General features: G+C 34.4%; 1 protein-coding gene across 1 annotated transcript in view; it reads right to left on the reverse strand.

Moving 5' to 3' along the window:
* Positions 1-12,263, reverse strand: part of LOC106716692 — a 32,159-nt gene that overhangs the window by 10,213 nt on the left and 9,683 nt on the right. The window contains exons 2-6 of the mRNA XM_045683765.1: positions 2,989-3,147; positions 2,467-2,636; positions 2,029-2,129; positions 1,270-1,341; positions 413-575 (exon numbers count right to left, since the gene is read on the reverse strand). Coding sequence (XP_045539721.1) covers positions 413-575; positions 1,270-1,341; positions 2,029-2,129; positions 2,467-2,636; positions 2,989-3,135 — 653 coding nt within the window. The 5' untranslated portion in view covers positions 3,136-3,147. The remainder of the gene's footprint in view (positions 1-412; positions 576-1,269; positions 1,342-2,028; positions 2,130-2,466; positions 2,637-2,988; positions 3,148-12,263) is intronic.

Below are 12,263 nucleotides of genomic sequence, written 5' to 3' on the forward strand. Positions count from 1 at the left end.
GTTTGAAGTTATCATCAAAACGACTCAACAGATCTCTATGAAAGGCATAGATGTAGAACAGTATGTAAGAACATAAAGGTTCATAATTAAGTTTTATTTTTAATTCCACGCAGACAGAGTCGCGAGCGACAACTAGTTTGTTATATGTTTGTCTGAAGGTATCTCCAAAACGGTTCAACGGATCTTTATGAAATTTACCACAGATATAGAACATGTATATAAACATGTATATAAACAAATTAGAATTTGGTCTTTTAATATATATTTTTTAATTTTGCGCAGACGAAGTCGCTGAAAAAAGGTATATGACAAAAAATGTTTTAAGAAAATATTTTGGATTATTTTTATTTCTAATGTAAAATGTTGTTTGTCTTTGGTTTAGGGTTTGTATTGATACTTGGGTAAGACTTACTTGGCTATCTTAGACAGCAGCGCTGAGGACTTCTCTCTGGGTGCGCGGGGCTCCAACAAAGGAGGCTCGGGGGTCTTTTGTGCCGCTCGTTCGAACACCTCGAATCTAGACTTCACGTCCAACTGAGCCAATTCTTCTAGACCTAAGTCTGGTTTGTCTGAAGCTAGAATAAAGATATTATAATTTATTATTACGTAGTTTATTTAATATTAGTTTTAAAGTAAGACAAGATAGAATAAAGTTCAAGAATACGTTGTAGAAGATGATTATGAAGCACAAGTAAACGATAAAATTTTATGTATTTGTTAGATTATTTGACAGAGGAACGACAGATAAAGGATATTTCACCTTCCTATTCGTTAAATACACTTCTCCTTCCCATCCTTTCCTTATAAGATTCATCATTCATCAAGCAAGATCAGACAGACAGACAGCAACATGTTGCTGACGTTTACCACTGTTAAATTGCTTTGTCAATTTTGTCTTTCTTTTAAAATGTGACGATTAATTCTAGACTCCCTAAGATCTTTAACACAATTTTAATTTCACTTTTAAAGTATCGAATAACTTATAGCATATTGGAGGCCTAATTTGCCTAATGTTCCCTTCCCACTATTTTCTTATAAAGAAAGGATGGGAAGGGAAAGTGGATATGATAGTTGATCCTCTTTTTGTACGTCCCTCTTCTGTCGATTAAAGGTAGGCAAAGTATCTGCAATTTCGGATGTTTATGGGCAGTGATCGCTTCGCTTTTTAGGGCATTTTGCTCGTTTATTACCTTATGATGTAAAAAAAAACTTTTAAAGTGTTAATATAAGAATAAGTTATAGATGTAGTTAAGTTAATTATAACTTTACCTCTGACAACATCAGGTGGTAGTTCCACTGGGTTACTTTCGCAAATTATCATCTGATGTTTCTTGGGTGCGGCTGTAATAGAACATTACATATTATTGTTTTTTTTAAGTTAAATAAGCTAACTGTAGCTTAGTCTCAATAGTAACTTAAATAGTACCTTTAAGTTTTATGTCTCTGAGTGGATATTAATGCTACAAACTATCAAGAGAGCGCTGTTATATCAGTTCCTTCAAAAACATTTGAAACCTACTTAGGTATTAGGTCTGTACAAGGGTCTGTGACAGTTCCTATATTGACAGTGACGCTAGTAAACTATAGACTAACAATGATATCTGACCCGGTGGGCACAAGTTAAAATGATGACAGCTCACAAGCGCCATTCTGTTAATGTCAAAAAAGTGTCATAAGATTTTTTCTTTTATTCCTGAATTAAAAAAAATCTTAATAAGTAGCAAGTGTGTTCTTCAAGACTATGTTCTAAATCTATGCCAAATTTCATTAAGATTAGTTAAATCGTTCCGGAGATACCTTCAAACAAACATCCATCCATTTAAACTTTCGCATTTATAATATTAGTAAGATATATATAGTAGATTTTGCATATTTTCTGACTGAAGTAACCGCGACAGCAGTGCCTCTCAACGGACCATTTATCCTTGATTGAAAATAGAGTTTCAATTGTACACCGGGTCAGATAAGTTTATCGAACTATACATCATTACGACATTGTGTGTAAGAAGTATAGAAATGTTCACCTACCGTCAGTTTCATCTTCATCATCAACTGGTTTCGGCTCAAAGAGTTGTTTGAAGTGAGGCTTGCAGTACAGCGTTGTGTGGTCACTTTGATATGTCTCCACTCTACAATAATATTGTATATATACAATAACATGTATTGTGTTTTATATTGACATCCCTTTAATTATGAACCTCCTTTTTTGAAGTCGGTTAAAATTAGAGACAACAATTTAGATTAATAGAAATTTTTAGATGGCGGAGATGCGGACCGAATAGAGAACTCGCATCAAAGATTCAACGTTCTTTGTACAAAACGCGCAACAAAATATTCGCGACTCAAAGATATTAGTATCCAAGATTTGCATTGCCTTGTGTATTATGGATTTATTCTAAAGTGACTAGTCGCGCGAGACTTGTACTGCTAAAAAAAGGCTCCGTAACTATAGTCTCTACAACTTACGTGAGTTGCTTGTTGCATTGTACGCATCTAAAGCACTCCTTGTGCCAGGCGCGTCTCTCCGCCTTCACCCGCTCCATGGCGTACACGGGTCGCGCACACTTCTCGCATTGCGGGTTCGATTCCCCGTTGCACGCCTTCAGCTTTTTGTGCAGCTTCTCTGAGCTCTTCGACTGGAGAAGAAGGTTATTTAATTATCAATAGATCAGGTCTTAGATACTTAATCAATGGGTTTTCAATTATTTCAGACCAATTTGTGAAATTGTATTAGCTAGGCCTCCAGCACCACACTCATCAGATGAAACGCTGAATAGAATTCACTTTACGCATCTCTTCTGTGTGGTCGTGGTATTTCACTGGTCGATCCAGCCCATTCGTGCACCTAACCAATATTGTTGTTGAGGGATCTACCACTGTTAAAACAACTCACAAATACTGTACTTTGAGTTAGTTAATTGTTGCTGAGGGAGACCCTAAGCGTCGTAAGCGTTAGTGATTATGAACTTGCAGAAGTAACCTACTCACCACTGATATAGACGCCTCGTCTTTATGTCGCTTGGACTTTGTCTTCTTCTTGACCTGTCTTGTCTCAGTCACGTGCATTTCTTGGTAGGTGTGCCGTGACTCCTGCACCAGGCTCTGAGTCTCCAGGCTGGCCGTCACTGTCGCCATTGTAATGTCTAACTGCAACAATGGAAACTAACATTGAACCTGGGTACTTACGAATACATAATCAATTAAAATGGATAAATTCTGATTTATTTGTTTAAGTTATTACATGTTAGTCTATTGTAATTTGTTCCTAGTAATCATTTTCTTACCGTGGGTTTTCGAGAACAAAATCCTCGTTTAAATCATATCGTGTCGAAGACAATGACAGAGATGACGGTATGTTTTATACAGAGATTTTGCTCATAGAAACCAACGGTAAATATCAGACCATCGGTCTTCAGTTGTATGTTTTGAAACTTTTTTTGAAGCCACAAAACAACAAATTACTAATATTCGTGAAAGCATTAATAGCCGTGATGTCAAAACACAAACATAAACGCAATCTCATCATCATCGTCAAGCGAATGGTGATAAAACTATTTGCAGCGTTGTTTTCGCTCACCGTTGCCAAATTGTAAGTTGGCATGCACTTTGATTACCAGCGTTCTCTTAAATTGCAAGGATATAAAGAGTATTCACAGTTAAAAAAGAAAAGAAAATCGTAAAATAAGATATAAAAGGAAAGAAATGAAAGTCGTAGAAAGTAATAAAAGGTATGACATTTACGATTACGATGAGTTTAACGAGAGAGTGGCGATTAAACAAATACCGAACGTATTATCTGGTAACTAGGGTGACAATGACATAGGAAGAAAACAGAACAGTCTTTAAAATGAAATAAAAAGTATGGTGTGTCCTGACTAAAGTGATATGAATTTTACTAACAACTAGCTTTTGCTTTTCACTATTCCAAGCGGAATCAAAAGACATATAGTAATAAATATAGCCTATGTGTTCTTGCAGACTATGTTAGAACATATACGGATCTCCCCGTAGTTTGGCTTAAGCTGTTCAGTTGTTCTAGAGCAACCTTTTAACAAACATCTATCCATTCATCTAAACATTCGCATTTATAATAATAATATCTCCAGAACAACAGGCTACAACTAATACAGACAAAAATATTTTAAACGAAATAACAATATGTAACAATTACTTAAAGTACATTTCCTCATCTGAGCCCTTTATAATGCAATGACATTTATTTAACATGTGTGACGAATTTTTAGGAATATCCTAACACAACATAGAATCCATGGTACCCCTACCTGGGATATATTTACATAGACAGCGGGCGCCGCGCTAGAGTCGACTCCGAAAAGTCAATCTTCTAAATATATCCGTGGCCCAATTAACTAACTGCAACACGACACCATTCTTTCATCGGATTGTATAGGTACATAGAAATATCCGTACATTGTATATAGTATAACACTATTATAGGGGTAGGCAGAGATATCCATTTTGATGTACGCATGCATATGTTCTTAACCTATCTTTAATCATTAATCTGATTCATCTAACCGTTGATTTTCATTGCCGAAATACTTATACAGAAATAAGAGAAATTGTTTTTTTAAAGGTGTTTGGGCAGTGAAAACCTACCGTATTCCTACATTTTTTTATGTCTACCCAATTAACGAACGGATGTGAAACAAAGGCACTAATTATAAAGTATCTTAGCGTATACAATTTCTGCTTTAGTAAAACTAGTACACTTAAATAAACGTCTTAATTAATTTTAATCAGACCCATTGTGTTTTATATTTTTTAAATGACTTGAAGCAGCGAAAGTTGATTAACATGACTCAGGTAAAATGTTTCCCGTAACGATTTAAGTTAAAAGTAAAATTTTACGTTGACTATATTTTATGCACACTCATGTAATTATCTTTTATTCTTAAAAGTAGAGACAGCAAAAATTGTTTCGGCAGTGTCTGGTTATAACGTCCACACTGAGGTGCTCGGAACCTACTCTAAGTTAGGAGTAAGGGGTGTGACTTCACAACATATCTTTGAATTACTTCGAAGGTATGTGCAGGTTGAATCACGATGTTTTCTTTAACCGTAAAAACGTCGTATAAATGTACATATGTAAATCGAAAAACACATTGATATATGGGATATTTGAACCTAGGATCTGTAGATTGCAAGTCAAGTGCCTAACCCCTGAGCCACCGACGCTCAGTGTGTCTAACTGGCCTATTTAATAGTTAGGGTTAGAAAATTATAATGCAAACCAAATAGGATTCTTAATAGTTTTTAAATTAAACGATCCTGTGGTTAATTGATAAAATAAATCGCCAAATAATCCGAAATAACTATCCAATCTCTGTAGATTTTCTATCAAAATACTGGTAGATTTAGATTAGATTAATATATTCGAGTATGTAAACAAATGATGAATGTACACTGAAATATTGAGGCAAAAATAGGGTTGCTACATTTTATAAATGATTTACATTGTATGGGTTTGACATTTTCGTGTCAGAGTGTTTTGAAATTACAGTAGAACTCCACTGCAGTGACCCTTGTTGTATCAACCCTTTCATTATCTTTGACAGCGCACAGACTACAGATTGTATACACAAGTTAACGGGTTTCATTTTTGTGATCTAGGGTTGACAGTCAATGGTTGGAGTTAATTTTTTCTTTAGTATTCGGGTATAGGTTATTTTAAATTGGCAACCCTAAGCACATAATACAGTGGGACGTTGGTTATTCACACTCTGTGTGTATTTATAGCGAAGTTTCATATCAGAGCGATCTCCCACCTGAATTCCAAGCGCGTCATTAAATGTTTCTCCGCTCGTATCGCGAATGTTGATTTTTAACATTATATCTTATGGCTGTAATAAAGCAGTTGTATAACACAGTTTATGCTAAGGGTTAGAAGATCCTTAATTAAAGAAGTCTTTAGAATTATTCTGCCTGTGAACATAATTTCAGAACGACCCAAGTTGTGTTATTTTGGAAAATTTCCGAAACAGAACGTATACATTTTCCACTTGGATTGATTAGTAGTGAAAACAATTGAAGTTCTGAGCTTTTACAGAAGAAAAGCAACAACATTACTGACATCCGTAACACAGAGTTGTAAACTCTAGTTATCAAAAAGGCAGTTCATGATCCATAAATCTGAGGTTGTGGCGTTATTACTATAATACTCGTAGACATTGTTGTCTCTCTAAATAGATGAAATATACAGAGAATAGGAAAGAGTTCTTGAATTAGATACTCGTAATAAAGTGGCATTTGAGTTTTAAGGAAAGTTTATCCCGCAACAGCAATGAATCGTAGCTCATCAGAATAAAAACTAAATACAAACCGAACATTAACTAAAGAGATGACGTTGAGGAGTTATCTTTCCCCTGTCTTTTCTTAGCTAGTCATTAAAGTAATTGTGTTCTCAGCCAGTTGCTAAAGGGACATTTTTGTTTCATAGTAATTGTTCAAGTTAGTACGTCGTAACAGTAAGGAATCGGTGCGCGAAATACGAGGCGTACTATCTTTAAACTGTAGCGCTGGTTATTTTGGCACCGCGGCGTGCGATGTGCCAACATGTTGGATCAAATTTTCGACCAACAAATGCCCTTCACCTGAACTTTGGGCAAGATTGTGCAATTTGTGTGAATTTATTGATAATTTACGTATTTCAATATGTTCAGTGTTTTATTTTTTTATAAGTAAAATGGGCAAACGAGCTCCGGGTACAAAGAGGTGATCAAATCCGAAAAATTAACAAACAAAATATGTCTAACAACATTTTGATTCAATTAAAGCATAAAGTAGATATGTAACAAACATTATTATGCTATAAACCGTGAGGTTTCTGAGACCAATATCTCCGTATAAAAACATATTGTTGTCTCTTTTCTGTCACAGATAACAGACAGGGATAACAATATATGTTACACAGAGATTTTGTTCTTAGAAACCCACCATCAGACTTCCATATTGGTAGGTAATTAAAACAGTCGAATATTAATTATTAGCCAGAATTTTATTAGAATACTAGCTTTTACCCGCGACTCCGTCCGCGCGGAAAAAAAAATAGAAAACGGGGTAAAAATTATCCTATGTCCGTTTCCTGGTTCTAAGCTACCTGCCCACCAATTTTTAGTCAAATCGATTCAGCCGTTCTTGAGTTATAAATAGTGTAACTAACACGACATTAACACATTCTTTTATATATATAGATAAGATAGATATAGAGACAGGACAAAACAAGATGACCAGGCGTTGATTGTGTTATAAAATAAAACAAAGTTATAACATTTTCCACGAATGTACCTCGTCAACTTGTTTTAAAATGTTTACGTTTGTGAGCGAAGAAATTGGCGCGCGCAGTATAATGCGACCTATTTTCATACACCATAAAATCGTACACAAAAAAATATACAACACGATTTTATCGTTTGTTCTTTATAATGTTAAAAATTAACTTATTTTAATTTTTTTTACTAATAGCAAGCTATATTATTGAGGAGTAACTTGAGCTTAAGTATTTTTGTCTATCTAATTTTTTTAATAGTAATAAGATAAAGGATCATGCGGGTGAACAGATGTGCAAGTATCAAGAATAATTGACACATAGTATAATTTTTCCAACTAAAATTTCATGTCGTTAAACAAATATATTGAGATTTATATAAAATACTAGCTGTCGCCAGCGACTCCGTCCGCGCGGAATAAAAAATAGAAAACGGGGTAAAAATTATCCTATGTCCTTTTCCTGGTTCTAAGCTACCTGCCCACCAATTTTCAGCTAAATCAATTCGACCGTTCTTGAGTTATAAATAGTGTAACTAACACGAATTTCTTTTATATATATACTAGCTTTTTCCCGCGACTCCGTCCGCGCGGAATAAAAAAATAGAAAACGGGGTAAAAATTATCCTATGTCCGTTTCCTGGTTCTAAGCTACCTGCCCACCAATTTTCAGTCGAATCGATTCAGCCGTTCTTGAGTTATAAATGGTGTAACTAACACGACTTTCTTTTATATATATAGATATAAACAGAGCTGGGCATTAACTCGTTAATCCGTTAATCGTTAATTAACGAAGTTAACATTTTGCTTAACGGATTAACTTTTAAGTTAACTTCAAAAAGTGTTAACGCTTTTGTTAACTTCCGTTAAACTCAACTTCCGTTAATAAATGTCCGTTAATCGTTAAATTAGAAACTTGGAGACGTGCTGTCATTTTGCAGCGACTTTCGGCGACTCGAATGGTGAACGAACGAGTTGATAATTGATAAATGTGAAGTTCGCGTGCAAGTGTGATGCATCAGAGCGTCCGGGAAAGACGTGACCAACAGGACAAAATCAAAAGAAGGTTCGAAATAGTATATTTCATAACGAGTCTATGAAAGCACGAGTATGTAATAGCCCACATTCCGAACGCTCTTCGTCCCTGCAATACGCCACTTTTTGAGCAATTGTATTAAGAACACTTTTTTACTCGTGCTTTTCCTTTAGCTTTTCCAAACTCGTGCGTTCTCTTTCCCAACTGTCAAAATAATGTCTGTTATAAAGAAAAAAACAACCACGAAGTTTTTATGATTCATGCATATATTTCTAAAAAGAAGCTCCTAATTTATTACAATATCAGATTTAATGATTTGATTCAATGAATTAGGTTGGTTTCATTTTATTTCATCTCATTAAATTTCATTTTCATTTCATATCAATAAAAATAATCTACCGAAGACTTCGCTGTTTGGGCATAGTTCCCCTTGCCTACCCAGAATGGGTGAAGAAAACAAAAAAAACTCTGTTTGTATTCTTTTACGGTTGGCGCCATTTTACAAACATTTTAGTTAGGTGCGTTTATTGTGTTTTAATTATTATATTAAATGGCTTCATTTTTTCGCAACTGTATTAAAAATAGTTGTTTAGTACTGGGCGGAACTGTCATTACAACTTGTGCTAACTGTCAACCCTCACCTTCGGCTGCGACTCGGGTCGGGTAGACATTTGTCGGAACACTTTGCAATGACAGGCTTTTCGCACTCGTAATGAGATATACTATAATGAATTCATACTTGTCTCCAATACTAATGTCTTATAGAATTAAGATTAATTTTTATTAATTTTTATATTAATAAAAAATAATTTTCATAATTAAAATAATCAAATTAATATTTTAAACAAGTGTCGCCACCATAAGTGTTAAAGTAGTATGTATAATTTTGGTATGGTTAACTGTTAACGATTAACTTTAACTTGCGTTAAATTTTTGAGAATTTAACGCTTTAACGATTAACGAAGTTAAATTTTTAATTAACGAATTAACGATTAACGAAGTTAACTTTTCGATTAACTGTGCCCACCTGTGGATATAAAATATTTACGATTAGTACAAATAAAAGTTGTTACAAAAATATTTTTGTTGGCAGATTTTACGCTTTTGTTTTCTTGACAGTTGTTGCTTACAAATAAATTTACCTACGCACAGAATCGTAAGGTTATCGAACTCGTAACGTACTTCGATAGACTGAAACTTTTGATAACTGTCCCGATTGAAAGAGTTTTTGATATTAACCACCTTTCTGTGATATTAATAATATGCGAAAGTTTAGATGGATGGATGAATATTGTTTGGCAATTAGATAAATTACATTCTGGAATACGGTACTAAGATTTTTTTTTATTCCGCGTGGACAAACGCGCGGGAAAAGTTAGTGTCAAAACGACTTGACGTAAGCTGTGAACGACTAATCACGTTCCGTTTCACGGACACAATTTTAAAGTTAGCAATGTTGAAGAAAGCTCTAAATTTTTATCGTTATCATTTGCTGAATTCCTTTCTTTTACCATAAATAAATCGGTTGCAATTCCCACGAGTACTGGTTTAATAATTTATCTATGAATCTTTGGTAAAAATAACTTTACGTTCTACGTAATAAACAGTAAGGAACCGTCATCTGAATAATGTGGGTAGATTGCGTAGATTGGATTTATTTAGACATGTACAAAGACGATTTCCACTGTCGACTGACTGGTATATAAAATATAGCTTTTACCCGCGAATCCGTCAGCGCGGATTTAAAAAAAATACTAAATTAGTATCCTATGTGTTCTTCCAGACTATGCTCTACCTCTTAGTTTCAGTGAGATCCATGCAGCTGTTCTGGAGATACCTTCAAACAAACATCCATCTATCCATCCATCCATTCACATTTATAATATTAGTAAGATAATCGTATTATTCTTTGACAAAACAGGAACAGTATAACAACTGTGGAATTTCACAGGTAGACTGACTTGTCTTCTTAAATTAGTCTGTGATGAATATTTCAAGATAATTTTTCCATAAGATATAGGAGTAAATAAGCAGTTAGAAAAACGAAGACAACATCGAAGTCTATAGCCATCCACAATACTAGAACTGTCGAAGTGTTGCCAGCTTTTTATAAGAGGTATTAAAATGTAGTCTTTCTATTTTCTGCCCCAAAAGTATAAAAAGACTTTCTTGTTAAAAATGTAATTTTAACATGAGATTGTACTTTTTTCTTGTATTTAAATTAAAATGAAAACATAACTTTAACGCTCTTTGATTATTTTACCGTTCAATGGAATTGAATAGTCATTGTATGATTCATTATAAAAAAGTAAAATTGAATGCAAAAATTCACCAATTCTGCGAAACATATTCTTTAATTTAATTAGATTTCATCGAAGAGATTACATTCGAAATTAAATAGCGTATTTATTGATGGGAGGAGCGGATGATAACGTGGTTTTTTTTTATAATTACAACAATTTAAATTGGAACCAGAATAATGACTATAAAATTTAAAATAGGATTCATCATCACTATAAGTCCCTACTGAGGGGCTCGGAAAATACCCTAAGTTAAGGGCGACTAGGCCATAGTCAACCACGCTGGCCAAGTGCGGGTTGGTTGACTTCAAACATATCTTTGATTTTCTTCTCAGATATGAGCAGGTTGCATCACGTTGTTTTCCTTCATCGTAAGATCGTCGGATAAATGTACATATGTAAATCGAAAATCGAAAAACATTGGTACATGGCAGGATTTGAACCCAGGACCTGCAGATTGCAAATCAAGTGCTTAACCCCTGAGCCACCGACGCTCTCAAAATAGAATTAATACATGTCATCTTGTGTTTTCACTGCAGACTAAAGTACAAAAAGATATCGTTATCTTTGTTTCTTAAAAAAAAAGATTAAAAGGGACTACAATATGCTTTTGTATTTGGCAGTGGAAACCATTTATAATGTGAAAAAACACTTAGAAGCTTGCTTGCAGTTTATTAAAGACTTAAGTTAGCAAAAAATGCTCACTTAACATAATCTTAATAAACAACTAGCTCTAGCGACTCCGTCCGCGCGCAGTTAATAAGCTTATTTGACACGTTCGTAGATTTACCATAGCAGCGCCATCTATTGATTACTTACTCAACCCAGTCGAAAGATATCGACATCTGTTAGAATCATTTGGAGTTAACAGATAATTGTGACTGTCAAATAATAACAGACAAACAATTAGCAATAAATTAAAATTGCGACTATAATTTGAGATTTAAACTATCCTATCTCTCAAGTTGGATCGAACTGCACATGGTGTGCGAATTTTATTATAATCGGTTAAGTGGTTTAGGAGTCCATTGAGGACAAACATTGTGACACGAGATTTATATATATTAAGATTAGAAAGAATTGTTAGTAGAATTAAATTATTAACCAATTATAGTGCCTTAAATTAACTCGCTACGATGTACCACTATAACCGCTTCCTGTAACATTTTAATTTGATCGTGCGCACGCGCATTGTTTCGGACATAGCGTGCTGTCGCAGTGATTGCCACAAAAACTTACGATCACTCAATGAAGACTTTTGTCACGATATACTTTCATCAAATCTGCATATCAATGTACAGTATGATTCGATTTTATTATTGTTTTTTCAGTTCTTTGACTATGAAACTGAAGTTTTAAAATCTGTTGAGATGTTTATTCTCAACTGACATAGTACGTACTGTGTGGATGTTTTAATTAATTTGAAGACTTTGGTTATCTAATATATAAAATTCTCGTGTCACAGTTTTCGTCACCGTACTCCTCCGAAACGGCTTGACCGATTCTCATGAAATTTTGTGAGCATATTCAGTAGGTCTTAGAATCGGCTAACATCTATTTTTCATAACCCCCCCCCCTTTTTTTTTTAACTGCGTGCGGACGGAGACGCGGGCGACAGCTATACTTATATAAAACAGATC

The sequence above is a fragment of the Papilio machaon genome, chromosome 23 (genome assembly GCF_912999745.1).
Source record: "Papilio machaon chromosome 23, ilPapMach1.1, whole genome shotgun sequence".
In the NCBI taxonomy this organism is placed as follows: domain Eukaryota; kingdom Metazoa; phylum Arthropoda; class Insecta; order Lepidoptera; family Papilionidae; genus Papilio; species Papilio machaon.